This window comes from Centroberyx affinis, unplaced genomic scaffold (assembly GCF_046629955.1).
Source record: "Centroberyx affinis isolate AG114_WGS23_722 - 3 ecotype Tasmania unplaced genomic scaffold, CSIRO-AGI_Caff_v1 ptg002297l_1, whole genome shotgun sequence".
Taxonomy (NCBI): Eukaryota; Metazoa; Chordata; class Actinopteri; order Beryciformes; family Berycidae; genus Centroberyx; species Centroberyx affinis.
In genome coordinates this window covers 115,617-138,324 of record NW_027280571.1, presented here as the reverse complement: position 1 = coordinate 138,324, position 22,708 = coordinate 115,617, and the positions used below count along the sequence as shown (strand labels likewise).

At 42.4% G+C, this 22,708-nt stretch overlaps 1 protein-coding gene across 1 annotated transcript; it reads left to right on the top strand.

The window, feature by feature from the left end:
- Positions 1-11,714: 11,714 nt before the first annotated feature.
- LOC139655541 (isoaspartyl peptidase/L-asparaginase) lies at positions 11,715-21,090 on the top strand. Its single transcript, XM_071532982.1, has 7 exons — positions 11,715-11,730; positions 14,043-14,239; positions 16,037-16,179; positions 17,238-17,401; positions 18,374-18,492; positions 20,096-20,206; positions 20,882-21,090. Exons 2-7 carry the CDS (start codon positions 14,053-14,055, stop codon positions 21,088-21,090), a joined length of 933 nt encoding a protein of 310 aa, XP_071389083.1. The 5' UTR covers positions 11,715-11,730; positions 14,043-14,052.
- Positions 21,091-22,708: the final 1,618 nt, after the last annotated feature.

The following is a 22,708-nucleotide window of genomic DNA, read 5'->3' as shown; positions in this document are numbered from 1 at the left end:
TGTTTGGGAAGTGAAGAGTCTTCCCATGAGCAGTGACATTTGAGAGTTTCAGAGGCTACAGCACCCATGTGGCTCCTTTAAGTTGATACTGAGGACACATTTTATGAACTCGCACGTTAACCAATCTATTTATTTCTTCTGCACATCTGTATTAATGTTTTCATGGCATTACTGTCTATTTATTATCTATCTTTGATATTATTTCTTTCTACTTGATGCAGCTGGATGTTACTTTGGAAATGCTGAGCAGGCCTGAAAGGAGCCAGTATTGGTCATCCAACGATCATACTTGCATGTATTTACCATTGTTGGTTTTATCACTAACTGATTTTGTTCTACTTTCTATGGCAGCATGTATGAGCTGTAATGTTAGTTTTCTTCTGCTTGACAGCCTAATGCAGGTGAGCGGACCTGCATTTCATGCTTGCTGATCCTTCATTAACATAACTGTAGTCCATGGAATTGTTGATGACAGTGATGATGATGATGATGATGATGATGATGATAAGGATGATTATGACTGTTGTAGTTGCTAGTTGCTGTTGTGTGCTTTAATCTTTTAATACAGTGTGCTTCTAGCCTTTCAGTAAAGCAAACACACTGAAATAAACTATAAACTGAACTGACAAACACAAACACTGACCCACACACACACACACACACACACACACACACGCACACACACACACACACAGACGCATACACACATACCCTCACCATGACATAAAAACACTTAATAGAGACATGGTGAAAAATGCGTTTATACATTGTTGTTTGTCAATGCAGAGAAATGCCAAGGTTTTTCCTCACTTTGCATAGAGAGCAGTGTGATTGCCACTTGAAGTTAAACTCGCACCTGCGATATGAATACTACATGAGACTATTTTTAAGATGTAGTCCCATAGATTGGATGGATTCTTGCAGCTCTCTAGTGGCCAAAGCAGAAAGTTGCACATTTCAATGCTCAAAGCCCTGCACTGAGTCCCAGCAGTGTTCTTTGAGTGGACTGAAAAGTGAGTTCATTCACATCTATTTCATAACTGCTTTTTGGGGCGGAGATAACATTGCTCAGTTTTATAAGTCACAATAAGTTAATGAACATAAATAAAGACATGGTCCTGTTTCTATATAGCAAATACTGGCTCTTTATTTATAATACAATCCAGGTTTTGTGTCTTTTCAGTTCAGAGTGGCTCCCACCAAACTGAACAATTGATTGTTTTGTTCTGAAATGAAAGGTTTTGTTGGCTTATTAAGATCTAACAATAAGAAAGCAATCAAAACATAAAACAATATATGTTTGAATATATTCACTACAGAGATACATAAGCTTTAAAGAGGATACTGTAATTCATTATTTCAACCAAAGTTTATTTATGTAGTTTTTTTCTTCCCCTATTTAAAGTAGCCTACATTTTCTGATTTGACCCATGTGCTTTATTTTTATGTTGTGGAATGAACTGTTTAGTTTTTGTTTTTCAGGATTTCAAGTTTCTTCTCTGTTTCCTTTAAAATGTGTGCATATTTAGGCTTAGCTCTCATTTGTGATATTTGTCTGTTTTGTGCTTTTTATGAAAGTGGGTAAGGCATGGTCATGTTATTTTACACTAAAGTACTTTGTTTACTTCCATTACTTCCATCTGTGTGGAGATAGATTCTGTCACATGGCACATTTTGTTATGCAGGCAAAATGGTGACTTTGTACCTTGTTTGCCATGGAAATGTAAAATAAAATAAACTAAAAAACAAAGAAAAAGTTAGATATATACCATATTGTATTAGATATTGGTGAAAGTTTACAATTACTGTATGAATAATAATACATAAGAAGAACAAGAGAACAACAACAACAGTACTATTTTAAGACCACTAGTGTACAAAGTTGCTGTTGCCCAAGGCTAGAAATGCTGCTGCCGCCATGTTTTCCAAGTGAATAATTATAAGATGAAGACAAGTCAATGCATTTTGTCAGCTACCACAACTTCCAGTGTTTGCTCCTTGCACTGTGGGCTTAATAGGCTACTTGTAAAAACTAGATATTTTCCTCTATATTTAGTGTCCTACCTGAGACAGCTAACATATCCTGTGTGTGGGAAATGTAGTGAGCAAATGATTTGTGACTATGTGGGTATCACACAAGATAACAACTGCTCTGACCTTGCTTGTGAATGATGATTATCAAGTCTGGTGAACCCTGATTTATTACTCCAGTCTGTTTTATTGCTTGAAGTTCCAGTGGCATGGTTGGTCAACAACCTCTTTTTTTCCTTTTTGCATACAAATACCAACGATTCTTATCATAACCACAACCAAAAGGTAGGGGGATTTATTGCTCCGTTTTAAACCAATTGTGAGTGAAGAGAGTGTCTGGGACACATACACCGGCTTAAACCACGTCAGTTACAGTGGACAGTAGGTAGACAACATTAACGAACAGCCCATGGAATAGCCTTGTGGGAAAACCAGGCACGTTTTGGGAACACCCTATGAAGGTATTTATGATGCAATACCTTCATAACACCCCCTTACTTTCAGACTGTGTTGCTGACCAATGACTTGAAAGTGGTAACACTGGCTCTGGTAATAATGAGACGTGAAACAACGCTGTGTCTGTGCACAAATTGCTTGGCGAACTCAGAGCGAACTCTGTCCTGTTTTTGCTTCACTTAGCCCCGCCCTCCTGAACACATGGACTCAACTGCCGGGACTCCGTCAAGCTAGCCAGGGATACCCAGAATAAGACCGGAAGTCGGGTGATCGTGCTTTCAAAATAAAAGCACAAACCTTGTAAGCATGGCGTCCAGTAAATGTAGGTTCTAAGTAGGTTAAATGTGAATAGCCTGATAGGTAGATTTGTTTCCAGATGTAGGTTACTGTCTGTGACAGAGAAACTCACTGAGTTGTCGCCTAGGGTCTGCTCAGTTAACTTAAACACATTTTAGCTTTGTTAGCTAATAGCCAGCGGACTTAGCAACCAATGTTTAGTAGCCTAATTGCCAAGAAGAAGACACAGCTGACAAGCATGTTCCTAAGATAGTCTGTTTCAGAAGGCCGGAAAAGAGGCCATCGAGTAGTCAAAAGTTTTTCAGAGTCTGTGACTGAAAAACAAAGACTTTGTAAATGTATTTATTTATTTAATTAATATTTATTTTTCTATGTGTTTTATGATATAGTATATCATAAAACACATGAACACAGGTACACAGCACAAAAACCATACAACCCAAAGACACAAGTGGTCATGCAGCACATGGGAGCTAGGCTGCTACTGTCTAAATGTCACATTTGTGCCTAGGTTACTGTCAAGTGCTTCACTCTTGTGAGTGACAAGCCCCCACTTGAAGAGGCAGCTTGCTTCAGAAGATTGGACAGGGATTCACTCAATGACCAATATCCAGCTTTTTTTCCTTTTCTTTCTTTTATTTTGAAAGTCTTCAAGGCCAATACAGGTGAAAAACCTTAAACACAAAACACAAAAAAGCTCAAGTAAATGTAACCCAAGAAACCATAACCAATAACATAGCCCAAAATCAAATACTTAATTTTTAAACTACTAAAAATTAACCCTGAAAATAAGTAGAAAAATATCCATACTTAAAACACCCAAAATAAATTTAAATACCTTTTAAAGCACTGTGCAATGATGATTTTAATCCTTACAAATTTGGCAGCTTTTAACTTCCATAAATCACAATTTAACAACAAAATCACATTTATCAAATTACCATTAACTTTTAGAATACACCACATTTTTAACTGCACTTTTTACCTACATGATATCAAATATAGGATACTTTAACTGGCATTTTAATCACATGACCCTTTTTTAAAAATCCATTACATTTTAACCTGAAATGAACACATGACTACTCCACAGCACACAACAACTCCAAAGCAAGCTACAAAGACACGAGAACTTAAAGCTCACCGGCTCCTTCTCCCTACTTTGAAGCAAGCCTCAATCTTGCAGTGTCCTTCTCCTGGTCCAGATTCTCTGACGATTGTCTCTCGCACTGCTCAAACCTTGCTGTCCTCTTTGTGTGTGCCTCCAAACCTCCTGCTGATCATCAGATCACCTCCACCTGGTGCACTTAATCAGCTGGCTGCAGCTAGGAGCCACACCCAGACCTGATACACTCAGGCAGAGCGGGAGGGGCCTGCAGCTCAGCTCCACACCTCCCACTCGATCTTCCCACGGAACCCGCTGGAAAGAGCGCACACAGTGAACTTGTGGTCAGAGATCCCTTCCTGGGCTTCCTGCCTGTTCCTCCACTGGCAGCAAGACCACCAACCGTCGGACGTCCCGGTGAAGAATTGTGAACTGAAGGTCCCTCTGGATGCTGGAGACAGGATGTTTAGATGCAGGTTGCTTGGAGGCAGGATGCTTGGATGCTGATGTTGCAGGTCTCACCTCAGGGATACAGGAGTTTGCCACAACCTTGACATTCACATCCCGTACAATACCTCTGGAGTCTGGGTTGACGCCGACGACTCTCCCAAGCTTAAAGTGACCCCTCAATGCATTCTGGTCACACAGCCAAACAATATCTCCAATTTCAACATTCCTCTGTGTGGTGTGCCATTTACTCCTCACAAAGAGATTAGGACCGGCAAGTTGGCTCCAGGACCTCCAGAACTTGTTAACCTGGTGCTGCATTTCCTGAAGTCTCTTATAGGGATAGCTTGTAAAGTCAAATGTTTTCCAATCACCACTTGATGAAGCCCGTCCCTGCAGGAGTGTATTGGGTGTGATGTACTGCACGGTGTCTTCATGGCTCTGTACTCTGGCATCAATAGGGCGCTCATTAGAAAGATCAGCAGCGAGCTGAAGTGTCGTCTGAAGTTCGCTGTAACTGAGCCCTGATTCTCTCCCCAGACTCTGGAACGCCTTTTTCACAATGCGGACAGCCGCTTCAGCAGCGCCATTTCGATGAGGTGAATCAGCTGGCTGGATTTTCCATTGCCATTCGGTTCCATTTTGAGCTGAAGTCCCCTCAACAGCAGACCTGTCCAGGCCATCCAGAAACTGATACAACTCCTCCAGGACAGGTTTGGCTCCGACAAAATTGGTCCCGGGATCAGACCAAATCTTCTTGGGATGCCCTCGAATTGCTGTGAACCTCTGATAAGCCATCAGAAAGCTTTCAGTTGACAAGGTGTTTGCCAGCTCTGTGTGGATTGCTCTGCTGGCCATACAGCAGAATATGACTCCCCAAACCTTCATTGTGACTCTCTTCTTCACATCATCTTTGACCTGATACGGTCCAAACAGGTCAACTGCCGTGAACTCAAATGGGGCTGCTGGCCTAGCTCTTTCTTGAGGCAGATCACCCATCACTTGCTGACATCTCCTAGCTCTGGCTTTCTTGCAGATCACACAGTTTTCAATGACTTTTTGAGCAATTTTCCGTCCCTTGATGACCCATGCTCTCTTTCTCACCTTCAGTAGAGTCGCAGCCACTCCCTCGTGGCCCTTGCTGTGAGCTTCCCGAACCAACAATGTTGAGACCCAGGCACTGTAAGGTAAGAGGGGAACACCAACTCTGTCTTCATTAAAAGCCTGGACTCTCCCACCACAAACCAGTAGTCCGGTTTCTTCCTCTTTGTAGACTACTAGCCGGTCTATTGTGGTGGTTGGAAAGGTCACGCCCTCCTGTGCAGCAAGAAAAATGTCTCTTAAAGCATCTTGACGCTCTGTTACAGAGATGATGCCAGCTGATGAGACTGCCTCCCATTTTGGAATTCCCAAGATCCTATTTTGGCCTGCAAAGCATTTTGCTGCCCTCCAGACCTGGGCGACCGTCTTAACCAGGCAAGTCAGGCTGCTGAACCGTCCTTCATCCACCAGGTTTTTGACAGCAGCACCAGCAGGTGGCCTCCGAAGCTCCAGATCAGGTAGCTCTTTCTTTACCTGAGCTCTTGTGAGTGCAGCAGCAAAAGATTTCTTCTGCATCTTTCCAACGCTCTCTCTGGCAGTTGCTGATACCTCCTTTGCAGACTTAATTGGCCACTCATCAGCTGGTAGACTCAGGAACTTTGGTCCTAGCTGCCATGGTGAATTTTCATCCAAGTCTTTTGGGCCAGCCCCACGAGTGATGATGTCAGCGATGTTCAGTGGTCCAGGAATCCACCACCAATCCTGAGGTTGTGTGCTGCTTTGGATTTCTCCAATCCTGTTGGCGAAAAAGGTCTGGAAACCATAGCTCTCACGTTGAATTGCACCAAGGACTGTTTGGCTGTCAACAAAATGGTACCACCGCTTGACTTGAATTCGGCCATGTTGCTCAAAGTACTTCTTTAAGCGGGCGGCGAACACTGCTCCACACAGCTCAGCTTTGACTGCTTCCCCCTTGTGGTCTAGGGGAGTCAGTTTAGCTTTAGACTCCACCAGCCTCACCATAGAACCTTGGTCACAGGCCCACCGCAGATACAGGACGGCACCATAAGCATTCTCGCTGCCATCAGAGAAGGTGATTGCATCAGGTTCAGCCGGCGCACCCACTGGCGTCAGGGCTCTGTGGAACTTGATCTTGCTCAGCTGAGCGTATTCTTCAAAAAGGCTGATGGCATCCTCTCTGAGCTTTCCTGACAGCGCAAGGTCCCAAGTGTCTTTGATGGTGCTACACTTGGGTTTGGCCTCCTGAAGTGCTCTCCGAACCAAAATGGCCCCTTTCTGCTTTGCAGGCGTCGTCAGACCAATCGGGTCATACAGTCCAGAAACTTGGCTGAGTAACTCTCGTCGTGTCAGTGGGTCTGGCGTCTGAACCCTCACCTGCTCCAGTTGAAGGTTCTGGCCGAGTCTCATCTTCCTCCTCCTCTTTGAGAAGTTTATCCCAACCATGGCATGAAGCTTGTCATCCTCCACGGTGTAGCCGAGGCCAAGAGCTTTGTTGTCTTCCTCCTTGAGCTGATTTGGCAGGATCACAGTCTTTGGAGTAGCCACCTGTTCCTGTTTCCCGACAGACTCCCGCTTTCTTTGACCAGAGAAGACCCACGGCTTCAACTCAAATCCTCCTGCATTCAGGATCTGCTCCACATTTTCTGTGATAACTTTAAGCTGGTCCAAGTTATCATGAGAGGTCAAGAGGTCATCAACATAGCTGTCTTCCCGTAGCACTCGACGCTCTTCCTCAAGATGGCTGAACTGGGGAAGGTTAGCTGTCTCTCTCATGGCGAGTTGGGCGATACAACCTGCTGGCTTGTCTCCGATGTTAACTCTTGTGACAGCATATTCACCCAGCTCCTCCTCTTCAGAGTCACGCCACAGGAATCTATGCAAATGCACCTCTTGGTCCTCAAGCCACACTGTATTGTACATTTTCTTTATGTCTCCCAAAGCAGCAAAACCTCCCCTCCGGAATTTGAGAAGCACAGCACGAATGGAGTTGAGGACGTCAGGGCCCTTCAGCAGGAGATCATTGAGACTCACCCCTCTGTACTTTTGACTACTGTTCCAGACCAGTCTCACGGGAGTTGTGACGGAGTGTGGGTTGGGTGCGATAAGGTGGCTGATGTACCACACTGGACCAGTCCATGCATGAAGGACGTCTTTAGACAACTTCATTGCACTCCTGCGCTCGACCATCTCGTGAACTTGAGCAGCATAGGCGGCCTTCCACTCTGGCTCCCTTGACAACTGCCTCTCCGTCCTCAGGAATGTGGCCTCCACTACACTCTTGTTGCTTGGTAATGTGGCTGGATCTTCTACCCAGGGGTACTTGGCGTGCCAGTGAGGCTTCTCACTGTGGTCATCAGCACCTACATATGTGAGGCCACTCTTTACCACCTCCAGCTCCCTTTCTTCAGCGAGGGTCATTTCTTTGCCGCCTGGCTGACAGTTACCACAGCGACAGCCCCCACATCTCGGGACACAGCCAGCACCAATGCTGTCCCACTTCCACCACTCGAGGAAGTTGGATGTTGTAGCTGCGCAACTGGATTGCTGAGGTTGGATGGCCATTGGAGCTTGCTGGCTTTGTGGAGGATGAATGGGGACTGCACCGGTGTGTTCTTCATACCTCACAGCAGCAGTTCTCATGGACCTTGCGAAGTGCGTTCTCGATGTATGGGCTGATACAGTGACCTCCTCAACCAACTCAGGATGGGTGCCAGCAACTGTCTTTCCCATTGGTCCGTCCCACAGCACGAGGTCCCCCACAGTGCGGATTTTCTGCGGAGCCAGCTGACCCTCCTTGTGACTTACAAGAAGGTGGATCTCTCTTGGTCTTCTCAGGTCACCGAGCGGGATGTCTGGGAAGAACTCTTGCAGTTTTTTGGCCGACACATGTGTGTGGATGTCTGCGATGCTGTCTAGGCCATAGCAAACCAGCTGGTGGGACCTGAGAGTGCCTCTTGAGGTGCTGACACGGATTTTCAGAAGGTACCGCTTTGTTTTGACGAAGACTTTCATGCCTCCTACCCCATGGACCACAAGCGTGATGTCTTCACTTCTGAGATTGAGCCGACTTGCTGCCTCATGAGTGATATAATTGGTGTCAGAAGCCAGGTCAATCAGGGTCCCAATCTTTTGTCCAGCATTAGCTGTCACTTCCAAAAGCATCATGAGGACAGGCCACTCCACTAGGCCGCTCTCTGCCAGAAGACTTGAGTGACTCTTTGCAACATGAGAGGTGCTGGCTGCTGTATTGCAGAAGGCGTCCCGGCATTGTTGGGCTAATTCAGGTGAGAGGTTTCTGAAGAATTCTTCCTGGGCCTCGGTGTAATTCCTCTTGTTGCCACCTCCCACTGTGCTGCCTTTGCTCCTCCTTGGGGCTGCGTTGCCTCTGGATGCTTCAGCGTTGGGACACAGATAGTAGTGGTGGTCTGTGCCTCTCTTGTCCTCACACTCAGGATTTTTGCACAGGAATGAAGTTTTGCAGTGATTATCATCGTCATGGACCTCCAGACATTTCCAGCAGGCTCCCAGTTTTCGTACTGCATCCTTCTTCTCTGTGAGCTTGAGCACACGGAACTTTTTGCAGAAGTACAGCTTCTTCTTGTGTTTGATGTCCCCACAGACGACACACCCTGAGAGATAGCTGCTAGACTGGTTTGAGGCTCTGGTTCTGGCTTGCCTTTGCTCAGGTCGATTTTCTTTCCTTGGCAGCTCTTCATCCCTCAATTGGTCCAGCTGCTCATAGATGCTCTCTTGACTCTTGAGAAAGGCCAGAAGACTGTCAAAGCGCTTCTCTGGTCCAGCACCGATCCTCTCAGCTGCAAAGAGAAGCCACTCTTTCTTCAATGCATCAGGAAGCTTGCTTTCAATCGACTTTGTCACCAGAGGGTTCTTTAAAGCGCCAGTGTCACCAAGGTCACTCAGGTCTTCAAGGGCTTTCTCAACAGCTTGGATGAGCTCCACAATTTTCTTGGGCTGGTGACTTTTGACAGCTGGAAGTCTCTGAAGCTCCTCAACTATCTCAATGGCAATTGCAGTTTGGTTTCCAAACCTGTTCTCCAGGACACGGAAGATGTCATCTGCTGTGTTGTAGGTCATCAGTCGAAGATCCCTCATTATTTTCTCATCCAAACTGTCGAGAAGCTGGAACTTTTTGACTTCTTTTGACCCAGTGGGTTCTCCTTGCTTCTGGAGGGCCTCCCAGTCCCTTTTCCAGCGATGAAAGTCCCGCCTGATGCCAGTAAACTTGGGGAGGGAGGTTGGCTTCAGCCTGACAGCTGATGTTGGATAACTGGTGGAAGCTGCACCCACAACTCTTTCAGCGTCTTCTTTAGCTTTTGCTTCAATGAACTCTGCTTTTCTAGACATCAACTTGGGAATTACCTCCTCAAGCCCTCTTACACGTAGCTGGAAGTCTTTTTGCTCAGCAGGAGGGGCCCAACACTTCCACCGTGTGTGCAGCTCTTTGGCCCTCTTAACCAGTCTTTCCATGTAGTCGAACATGAAGTCAAAGGTCTTTTTATTTCCACCAGGTTCAAAGGACGTCACACTCTCTACTTTCTCTTCTGCAGCCTTGACCGCCATTGTCAGTTCTTCTTCTCCGAAGTTGGCCCACAGTGTCTTCTGGACGAGATCCTTCAGCTCTTTCAGTTTCAGCTCACACTCACTTGCAGTTTTCCCAATATCGGCCTTCTGCTGCTCGCTTAGCCCGGGAACTTCTTCAGGATCCGCATCTGGCTCCGCCTCTGCAAGGTACTGGGCCTCCACATCATCATTTGCTTCTATGACTTTGTTGGCCTCAATTATAAGCTTTTTGAAACAGTCTCTGAGCTCCTCTTCTGGCATCATGGCATGCATCCGTACAATGCTGTTGCCCAGCCGGGAGAATTGCCGCTTCGCACTTGTCCTATGGGCTTTAAGCTGCTCCAGTGACTTTGAGTCAGCCATCTTCTTTCCAGCAGGATTGGCCAAGGTGAGGTGCAGTGTGTTACCAGGCCTCTGGACTTGCTGTTCAGGATCCTCTCTTCCAGTCTCCACAGCGGTTTTTCACTGTCAAGTGCTTCACTCTTGTGAGTGACAAGCCCCCACTTGAAGAGGCAGCTTGCTTCAGAAGATTGGACAGGGATTCACTCAATGACCAATATCCAGCTTTTTTTCCTTTTCTTTCTTTTATTTTGAAAGTCTTCAAGGCCAATACAGGTGAAAAACCTTAAACACAAAACACAAAAAAGCTCAAGTAAATGTAACCCAAGAAACCATAACCAATAACATAGCCCAAAATCAAATACTTAATTTTTAAACTACTAAAAATTAACCCTGAAAATAAGTAGAAAAATATCCATACTTAAAACACCCAAAATAAATTTAAATACCTTTTAAAGCACTGTGCAATGATGATTTTAATCCTTACAAATTTGGCAGCTTTTAACTTCCATAAATCACAATTTAACAACAAAATCACATTTATCAAATTACCATTAACTTTTAGAATACACCACATTTTTAACTGCACTTTTTACCTACATGATATCAAATATAGGATACTTTAACTGGCATTTTAATCACATGACCCTTTTTTAAAAATCCATTACATTTTAACCTGAAATGAACACATGACTACTCCACAGCACACAACAACTCCAAAGCAAGCTACAAAGACACGAGAACTTAAAGCTCACCGGCTCCTTCTCCCTACTTTGAAGCAAGCCTCAATCTTGCAGTGTCCTTCTCCTGGTCCAGATTCTCTGACGATTGTCTCTCGCACTGCTCAAACCTTGCTGTCCTCTTTGTGTGTGCCTCCAAACCTCCTGCTGATCATCAGATCACCTCCACCTGGTGCACTTAATCAGCTGGCTGCAGCTAGGAGCCACACCCAGACCTGATACACTCAGGCAGAGCGGGAGGGGCCTGCAGCTCAGCTCCACAGTTACCTAAGTCTGGGAAATCCACAGGTTTACATTATATAAGGACCAAATTGTGCCAAAATGGACTTTTTCAAGAATATTGACATTCTTAAATTGTATATGTCTATATGTTAATATTTTGGGTTTGAGCTTTATTTAGTTTAAGCACCCCTGTATAAATGGCATCTTGTACAGGATTATATGGTTATGAATATATGCTGTGAAAAGGACATTTTGGAAAACGACAGCTGTGATTCCTCATTGAGTATTTTCTTTATTTTCAAATTGATACTTTGTATTACTCAATAACGTGTCAACACATTCGCCATTAAGGACTTTATTTTGAAAACTCACACCGGAAGTATTGTTTTTAATTCTGGTTGGCTTGACACTGGTCTGCACGATTGGAATGAAGTGTGAGGATCTGTAAAGGTAAGAAAGGTCCATACATGTGTCAAAGTGTTACATCATCTTGAACACAGCTTGATCCAAGTAGCTGTGCGTCATTATCTTTAGTCACAGCCTAATATTTGCTAGCTGTGACTTAAAAAGCATCAGACTGTCCGAAGAGGCAGCCGGAGGCGCAAATTGCCTGAGGGGTTTCAGAAGTGCCTGGTAGTGTTGTAGTAGCCTAATATATAATAGCTGGACACAAGCATCACCATTTATGTGGTGTTGAGGGAGTCAGCCTTCAAAATTTGATTTAGGTTAGCACTTCATGGTGTGGTGTTTTTCAGTACAAGTCCCCGTGTGTGTGTGTGTGTGTGTGTGTGTGTGTGTGTGTGTGTGTGTGTGTGTGTGTGTGTGTGTGTGTGTGTGTATGTGTGTATGTGTGTGTGTGTGTGTGTGTGTGTGTGTTTGTACGGGCAGTTTAACATAAGAATAGGCTGAAGTTTGCACCAGAACAGCAAAGAAAAACATACTTTTTTAGAAGAGGGAAAAAAAGTTGATAGTGCCAGTTTGTGCTCTTTCGGGTAAATGGGAGAAACTCAAATAGCATAGGTAAAGTAATAATTTGTATTACAGCAAGCTACAGTAAAATATATCAGTTTAATTGGAGTTGATGTAATAAATGTGTACAGTTGCAACCAGGAAGTCATAGCAGGAACAGCCATACAATATTTCATAGACATTCACACTGTTTTTTGTAGATTTTTGACAAGATTTTAGGGTTAGGTGATTTTTTCTGACAGGAAATATTAATATTTTGAGCATTAGTTGAATGAGTGTATGTACAGTATAAGAGTGAGTGAGTGATTAGAAGGGAAGAACTAAGTGTGGGACTGAAGGACAGATGGCAGAAATTATAGTTGTTTTTTTTACCTTTATTTATCCTGGCAAGTCAATTAAGAAAACATTCTTATTTACAGTGATTTCTTGGAAAGAGGCAAACTGCTGTACCTCTTGATGGGAATTGGTGGAAAGGGGAGAATAAATAAAGTAAATAAAGTACTAATAATAATGAGAAGAAGAACAACAAGAAGAGGACAGATAAGAAAAATAAGGAAATAAAAATAACAGGATTAGTTTGCAGAGGGCAACAGAAAACACACTGAAAACAGTAGTGCACCAATAGAGAAGTGTTAGTGTAGTCATTAGTTAAATTGTTACTGTGCTAGTATAGTCATTTTGGTGAGAAACAGTTGCATGTGGGCCTGTAAATATCTCTTGAAGGCAGAGAGAGAGATGCATTTATTATTCTACACACTTGCAGCACTTTTGTGAATTGATTGAAAGACCATATTAGTTCTGTCACCACCAGTGGCAATGTTTGTATTTCAGCTTTGGCAATTTGAACTTTTAACAGGCTGCACACATTCCAGGTAGATGTGTTATTTTCTATGGATGGCCACACAGTTTTATTATTCTAAGCAGAGGCTCACAAAGCCACGCACAGTTATACAGATATAGTTTGCAGAGAAGGAAAGGCCCATTTGCGGTGTGAATACCTTTTTCAATATTGAACTACCTTGCAGCCCTTACTGTGGCAGTGCAGACGGCAGTGAGCTGTGAAGCCTACAGTTTTATTCAATGGCGATACGTAAAGCTCCAGAGGACACCATCAGTGATGTTGTCCTCCGCTGATGGAGAATTATTTTTAATACACAGTCGCTGAGCAAAACAATTTCTTTCTCTTTAGCTCATGGATCCTGAACCCTGTGCCCTTAATGTCACACCTCTATTCAAAAGTTTGGGCATTTTGTTCTGCTACAAAATAATTTGAAAATGCAATTACATGGGACTTTTTGGTCTGCAGTTTACACAATTTGTTCTACTCTATCAATAAGAAAGGAAAACTCTTGAAAATTACTTGAAAGTATAGAGACATCATTTGCAAAAGTATACACCCACTGTTTTATTCACAGCTAATGGGTTTTGGATAATATCTCCCAGAGAAAAGTGGTTTAACGATTCCTTTTTGCAAACTTATATCAGGTTCCCTCAGTACATCTTAAAAGCATACTTACCATCCCACATAAGAAGTAGCTATTTTGAATTACCAGTAAAAAAATTGGACTGAAATTAGATTTTTATGATCATTATTCCTGTCTAGAACATGGACAGGTTTTGCCCTCATACACACACCTTTACACAAACATGTGAACTAATGGGCACACGTTTTAGGGCATGGTAAACTAAAACTAAGGGTTACTGAACTGTGTGCAGACAGTAAAGCCCCTTTTCTTTTCTCTGCCATGACTTGTAAGAGACTCCTTAACCTCCTTGTGCCTGTTTTTCTGCAGGGGTGTGAAGATGAAAGCAGTAATAGTTGTGCATGGCGGGGCATGGGCCATCCCAGATGAAATATCCAAGGCCTCTGTTGATGGAGTGAAGGCTGCAGCATGCGAGGGCTTTTCAGTGCTGAAGAGAGGAGGAAGTGCATTGGATGCTGTTGAGGCGGCTGTGAGGGCGATGGAGGATAACACTGTGTTTGATGCAGGTATCGGCATAAACAGTGCAGAATTATTCTCACCATTATTTAGAGGCCCTTTACTTTACTTTGGATGCTATTTCAGCAACGGATTGAAGGTTAAACAATACACTTAACCCTTGTGATGTCTTCATATTCTGTATGCTCCCCTTGTTCTCATGTCAAAAATGGTAAATGTTTCACTTTTTCTAATTGTAAGATCACTTCAGGAGAAGTCATCAAATTCCATGCAGAAAAAAATAAATTTAGGAAGTTTGTTAAACTCAGAAACGTTTTTGACCTGAGGACAACACAAAGGTTAATAAGCTGTTATTAAACTGTATTTCTGTTGCACCTTTGGAAATGTAACAACAATAAATGAAGTACTTTACATTAAAAGGAAGGAAAAAAATCATCATGACAAGACATGACATGACATAATATAACATCATAACAATAAGGGGCAGACTGAGGAGACTGGAGGGGTCGAGGTGCTGAGGCCAGTTTTGGTGGAATGGTTATCATCAAAAATGGTTTTGACAGTTCAAACACTGGTGTCTGTGGCTCAGGGAGGCAGTGCAGAGGTATCCCTAAATGTCCAGCTACCTGTTGCTAGGCAGCAGGGTAAGTGATGGAGCAAGAAGTGGCAGGATCAGGTGCACTGTCTTATATATATACCCTCTAAGCCAGTGATTCTCAGGGGGTTGCAAGATGAATTATGGGATAGGACAGGATTTATTATCATGTCTTTTTTCAGATTTTTCTCAGATTTTTTGCTTTTTTGTCTTCTGAAATACTGAATAGTTTTAAGCCTCTAGGCCTGCTCTGATAAATCAAATGAAATAACGTGAAATGGGAAAATCATTCTGTGGTTGAACCACTCTGTATATGCAGCCTGTGACGGGGGTCGTGAGTAGGCATCACTTTGTTTTAAGGGGTCACGAGCCAAAAAGGTTGACAACCGCTGCCCTAAGCAACATATAAACTATTTTCCCAGACAAACTGTAGGCGATGCAATCTTTTGCCAGACACAGCCGCAAGTGGTGTCATTATGTATTGAACTGAATAATGGGATCAATGGGATCATAACGCTGGATGGGATGCTTATATGGCAAGCAAAATTTCTATCAGGTACAGAGAACTTGTACACCCAGGGTGTATCAGTATCATTCTTATTGTGCTCTGTCTGTTGCTGCTTTGTCACCACCCTGTGGACTGATGAGGATGTGGCAGGTAGCAAAAATGAAGGCCTGGAAATTGATCAACTGTACACTAATTACTTCCACCATCAAAGTTGGAAGGAGGTTATGTTTTCACCCTTCTGTCTGTTTGTTACCAAGATATCTCAAAAACTAATGAACGGATTTGGCTGAACATTGGTGGACAGACAGCCCTATTGGCCCAAGCATCAGTCGATTAGACATTTGTGTTTGTTTAGCCATAACTATTATGCTGCATTCATGTGCTGGTGGGAAAGTCTGACATCTGGGACTTCCAAGTCGGCTTCTAAACAGCATTGCAATCATGTGCTATTTTCCCAGAAAATCAAACCCAGAAGACAAACGATAAAAAAAAACCTGTTACAGAGGCTGTAGCTGTGCAAGTTGTAGAATAAGCGTTGTTGGAGGTTTGTGGTCGACCAAGTGCCTTCTAGGTTACAATGGTAGTTACACTTTGTCTGTAATTCTGGCTGTGCATTTAAAGACCATCTCTGACAAGATCAGAATCAAGCATTTGACAGTGCTGTTTTTTAAACCAGCAGAATGCAGCTCACACCATAGTGCTGGTCATTGTTCTTACAATGCATTACGTGATATCTATTTGTAGGTCATGGAGCAGTGCTAAACTCTGATGGAGAGGTGGAGCTGGATGCCATAATCATGGATGGAAGGACACTCGCCAGTGGAGCTGTGTCTTCAGTCAAGAACATTGCCAACCCTGTGTCACTTGCCCGTGCAGTGATGGAAAAGGTGTTTTTTGTCTTAAGTAGCCACTGTGAAAAAAGGCCCAGAATCAGTAGAATACCAATTAGTTGACTGATATTGAGAGACATATATGTATTGTCCCTTCAGGTTATTAAGCGCTCCCTCTGCTGGCTGACTTTTGAAAGTCAGCTCTGGCAGTTAGCCATGTATCAGATATGGAGTAATACAGTAACAATATTCAGAGCCGTTGTACTTACCTTACCTACTTCAAACCTACTGCTGAGGCTTTTAACAAGTATCTAATACATTCAGCACAAATCCACCCCGACACTGTCATTTTGGTTATTAAAATATGGAACATAGTTAAACCAATGTAAATACATTGGCACGGCAGAGTTTTGTGGTGGAGGCCAATGGAGGAATGAATTGTACCGCTCATTTAATCTTGTCTCTTTTCAACTATCCTACTTTTAGTAAATTTAACACAATAAACACAGTAAGTTTTAGGAGCGGGAATAAACAAATCTGCTAAGAAGCAAAATATGTTGGACCATCAGCTTTTACCAGTTGACATGGAAAACCGACAGTAAAACAAGACCATGAGCAGTGTGAATCCTCCTGTCACTCAGCCGTATGCTGAAACACTTGCTCTTGAACACAGGGCTGCTGTCACTGATGTATCTAAAAATATTTGATTGCTAAAGATAAATGTATTAGCGAGTGTTTGAGATATGTTATTATAAAATGTACAACACGCTGTAGACCTTTTAAAATATCATATGTACCACGCTTTACTAAAAAGCATTACACACATTTTGAGAAGCACATTTTGAGAAGTTAGCTCTCTTAACCTTTTATTTCCTGAGCTGTTGAACTCCTTCACTCAGTTCACATTTGCATATGTGGATTCAAGCTCAAATGGGAATCAAACTTTATCAATAACATTTCATTTAAATTCATAAACTCATGGTATGGTATTGCCCATTAATCAGAGTATTACCCAACATATTTTTTACCCATAGAAATGCTGGAATGTTTACAGAATGTTTTTTTTTTTCCTATTTTATCTTTTCCTTACATTTGCTGCCGTGGGACAATCTCAGACTGACCACATCATGTTGACAGGCAGAGGTGCAAACTTGTTTGCAGAGAGGATTGGCATGGTTACAGTCCCCACTGAAACACTGGTGACTGAGTATGAGAGAAAAGAATGGGAGAAGCACAAGAAGTATGTCAGCGGAGTAATGGAGCTTTTCAATTCTCAGTGGTTTGTACAGCATCTACATTATTGTGTTTGACTTTCCTGTGACCTTTTCTTGCCTGGGATTAAGTTCCTGATAAATCTTTTGGCAACATAATTTCAGCCTGAATAGACTAATGTGAAACTACTCTGAAATCATATTAGTGTAGATTCTGGAGCCTGTTTGGCAATCAATGCAGAGAAATTGAATGCATATTGAAAAAAAGTTATCAAAAAATGTTGACACAGCAAGAGAAGCAAACTGTGAGAGACATTAAACATATGGCTGTTTTCACATAGTCCTCTTCAGACTAAACAAACTTCATCAGATCAGATCAGAATGAGGTTTTGATGGCCATTATATCAACTTTCATCAAACGTGACTACTGCCAGTTAATAGCCTACTCATTCTGAACCAGCCACTGTATTTTGGCCCAACGTAGAAAAATATTTTCAATAAATTAACTCCAGTTATTGATCTGTAGAGTGGAGAAATCTTTATTATCCCTGAGGGGCAGCCAGTCTTGCAGCCAGCAGATAAAAAGCTACATAATAACATGCAAACATATAAAAGGAGAGCTGGGAGCTGCTCTGTGATGCCATTATGTAGGCTAATGGGAACTGAAGGGTCTTGCCAGCTACAGTGGCAATAAAATTAATCCACTGGTGGTGATAAGTGACAGTTGTACAGTAAAGCTTTCATCCCTGCCTGACCCTGCTTTTCACTGATGATGTCCTGATGTTCACTTGCAATGTAGAAGCTCTCAATACAGAGCTCTCAGCATTGTTATTCTGTTCCTTTGTTTAAAGCTGATATGCAAAGACACATTGCCTAGACAAAGTGACAAGCCGTATTTTGCAGCTTTGCAGTAAAGAGGGCTAGTTAACCCGTGTGTGCATACCAAATATAACGGATAAGTAGCTGTACATTGCTTTATTTTCTTTTACAAGTTGAAATGTGTCTGGTTTTGTTGATAATTTGACCTTTTCTCATTCTAGGGGCCATGATACTGTTGGGGCAGTTGCTGTGGACTGTTCTGGTAATGTTGCATGTGCAACATCAACTGGAGGGATAAGAAACAAAATGGTTGGCAGAGTAGGCGATTCTCCGATCATTGGTATGACTATTGATTTCCTTTTTCCTTCTTTATATATATTTATTTATAGATAAAACTATCTCTCAACTAGGTATCAACTCATAAAACTGAGGAAGTAACATCAACTACAAAGTTTCAAATTATTCTCTCATGTCTTTGAAAATGAGATCGGTCAATCATAATGATTTATGGTATCAATAACAGTTTCCTTTTCGGCTCCAGTTAGCATTGTTCCTCACAAGAGGACTGGTTTTAATAGCAGTGCCAGCCCTGACTGTATCTGTTCCCAGGCAGAATTATGGTTTCTCCAAGATGGACACATGATGTCTGTGCTCTCTGTCTTGGCTTAGCACACATCCAGCAAGCTGCGGCTAACCCTTTTTGTTTCCACTGCCTCTACACGAGAAAGACAGCTTGGGAACTGGATTATTGCTTTGCAAGCAACAGTCTCAGATGTTTGAGCATGGCGAAGCACTAGCAGTTAGTGCCTCCTAGGGGAACCAGATGGATGAACTATTCCTCTTTTCAGAATACAGGCCCTCTGGATAAACCCTTTGTCATGTAAAGTGTAGCTCATTGCTTTGCTTCACCGTGACAGATGAGTCCTATTCCGATTTGGTGGAGAAATCAGGCATACCCCGTACATGAAGTTTAGAATCGTTCCATTTCCAGGGTTGAGGTTTGATATCCTTGACAACAGGTTTCAACCTTCCCAGGTCAATGAAGTCTTGGATACTTCTGTCAGTGAGAGCTCAACTTTAATTTTTATGCTATGCCACCAAGCTGCGAACCTTCTCAGAGTAATGTTCTGCTGCTGTGCTTGCCCAACAGTGGACACGGTCTCCAGGGTTTATTACCCCCAAACCATCCAGAACAGTCCACTCCTGTTAGGAGACTTGGCCGGCGAACCGAAACATATCCATAAAGTGATACTGAAAATTCCTTTGGCTCAGTTTGTGGACTGAAGGAATAGAGCATGAGGGACTAGCACCATGAATGCTATGCTAACACGCCATTTAGTTCCATGTGACCAACATTATAGCTAGCAACAAGCTGATGCTACCCAGGAAACAGTGGGCAAAGCCTCACAAATCACGTATTGGCCCAACATGTGTGATTATAGAGAATTTAACAGTTCATCTGTCAAAGACACAAAACCCTCTCCTATTTGATATGCCTCTCCCTTCCTTCAGGGAAAAGGGCTTATATAATTATACCAACTATTTTTGTGGAATTTAAAGCTGCTCTTTGCAAGATTTTCATGCAAAAACACAAAATCACAAAGTGGGGCTGCAACAGAGAAGAGCGTCCTGGGTGTGGACACCGGCAGGAAATCTTCTCAGTGCCCGGGAATTGATGAATCAAGTCCTGAAAAGTGAAATACAGAACTGTCTCTTAAACAGCAGTGAGTGAGCTCTCCATCCGGAAAGCTGGGCTTGTCTACGTTAGATCCTCACAGATCGGCTGGCTTGGTAAACATTAACATGCTGTGTGCAGTTTACTAACGTCATGTTATTATTTTTGTCAGTGTGTGAAATTACCTAGTGCAGCTTTAACTGGGTGGCTCTATTAGAAAACCAGTTGATTTAAGCTGCTCTTTCATTGTGTCTCTCTTGTAAACAAGGCTCTGGAGGATATGCAGACAACCTTAGTGGTGCAGTGTCTTGTACCGGCCATGGAGAGTCCATCCTTAAAGTCACCTTGGCCAGACTCGTTCTTTCACACGTTGAACAAGGTTAAGTATCACACTTACTAAATTGCGTCTGTAAATATGACTCCCTATGTTTGGTTGTTTTTCAAACTCTCTAAAACGGCCCACATTGTTGCAGCCTTGTCACAACATTATTTGGTCTTAATGTGGGGCCATTTGATTCTGTTTTTGGGAACATCGTCAAGACACTGAAAACACCCACTGTGTGTATTTCTTAGACGTTAATAACAGCAGTGGCTTATCACAGAGATCTTTTGTCTGGCAATGTTCAATTAATGCAAGTACTCTTAATATCTGACAGAGTGGTTGCCAAACATTTTAATTGTTAAGCAATAGCAGGTATGATTGAACAGACTGTGGCTGCAGTTGTCTAATATGAGTTATTGTGGATGGATCAGCAGAACTACTATTTGATAGACTGTCCTCTGGTAATGAAAGAAGGAAAAGGGCAAAGTTTACTCTGTATGAGTGGGTTTTGTTTATATCACAAATACAGCTCATATCAGTCTACTGTTACTTTGATTTAAATAACTTTTGCAGTTATACAGTTTGGCCTTTAGTGGAACAGTTTTGAAGTATGCCTGTGGATATACGTATACAGTATATTGTGTTTTTTGGTGTTGTGGTACAAAGTGACCAGACATCCCAAAATGCATTTTGTCAGGTAATTGTTTCCTGTGCAACTTGTTTTCCCCTCAGGTAAAGAGGTAGCAGATGCTGTGGACTTGTCTCTGCGCTACATGGGGGATCGTGTCCATGGTGCAGGAGGTGCCATTACAGTTTCTCCATCAGGGGAGTGGGCAGCCAAATTCACCACAGAGCGAATGGCTTGGGCAGCAGTGGAACATGATGTTTTGTGGTATGGATTAGACCCAAATGAAAAATTTAAAGAGCAGTTATCCCAATAACCTTTTTACCAGACTTTTTTTCTTTTTTATTCTCTTTTTTAAACCATTTTAAAGGGGAATATCACTTATCCACTTTGGAGCACTCTGACTATATTAGTAGACATTTGCTACTGTCTTCTGTAGCCGAAAACAAGTTTTTCTGCTTCTTAATCTGTGATGTCAAAACCATAAAAAATGTTGAATAAAATGAATTACAAAAGAAGAAAAGGAGACTATTACAGTATCCACAATTATTTTCCAAGAGCACAGGTACATTTTGTGGATTGTAACTGGTAGTGCTAATGTAATGTCAAATGTGTATTCAGACAGACATGTCTCAAGATCTCTGTCATTGGATCAATTAGTCTATACAGATTAGTCTATTTCAGCCTCTGAATTATATATGTAAAGCTGTTGCTGTTTCATACTGTATATCTATATAATTACTTTTTATTTTTTCTGTGTGGTAATTTACTCCCACCAATTTGTGCTATTAAAGTAAATTGCCAGTTCAGTAGCATAATGAATCACTTCCTACAGCAGTGGCTCTCAGGATCCAGAGCGCTGCTGGTTTTCATTCTTGCCATAAAATCGGGGACTGATTTACACCTGGGATGCCAAAAAAATGCAATTAACTAGCTGGTAGGATAGAAAACCAGCAGTACTCCAGGTCCTGAGGACCAGGTTGGGGAACCACTGTCCTACTGAGTGTATTATTTTTTGGTTTATTTGATCAGATGGCATTATATTAGACATGCACTTAACTTTTAAATAAAATATCGGTATCTGATCTAAGAGGACCGCACGCAAAAAGTACTTTTGCTGGCCTTGCACAAGTAATAATTCTTCTTCATTAACACTGACTACAAAATCAAGTACATAAACACTTGTCAGTAAATACAGAATGTTGATAATGGAAAGCCAGAGGATTTTTCCTGGGAAAAACCTACCAGACACCGGGTGTTTAAAATGGCAAGTGTAACAGCTTCAGTGAAGTGGGCACAGAACTGTCTGGTATTGGTATCTCCTCCACTTCTATGATAGATTTTTTCCTGTATGATTCCTGAATGTCAGTGCAAAATGGTGAGTTTAGAAAGAAGCTCTTGCTGTTTGATTAAGAGGGGATGACACCAGAATGTACTGCTGATGTCTTACACAGTTGAATTTTTTTCTCCTATTAAACTCAATTGTAGCTGTGCTGGATCTTGACATAGTGTCACATCATCTATGACCAGTCACCTCCGGGAATCACAAAAATACACCACCAAGCAACAGAATGGACCCAGAAATGAGGTGCATCGCTAATAGCTGTTTTAACAGTATTGAAGTGTTTTAGGGTGGATTTTCCCTTTGCGTCAGTCCTCTCATTTGGTAGCAGGTGCATTTGGCACATCCATGGTGCACTGATGGAGTTAGATACTGAGGGATTATGGGTGTTGGAGTTGGGGATTTGACAATTTCTTACAACCCCAATAAAGGGAAAAAACAGATTTTTTCATAAAGACACATTAAATAAGCTATTTATAACGTCTTTGTGAACAAAATGTACAGTGAAGAAACAAAATTACAGGTCAATAATAAATTAGGTTAATGAAAAAGGATAAAACCTGGGCCTAATTGCGCATTCAAGTGCTGTGAG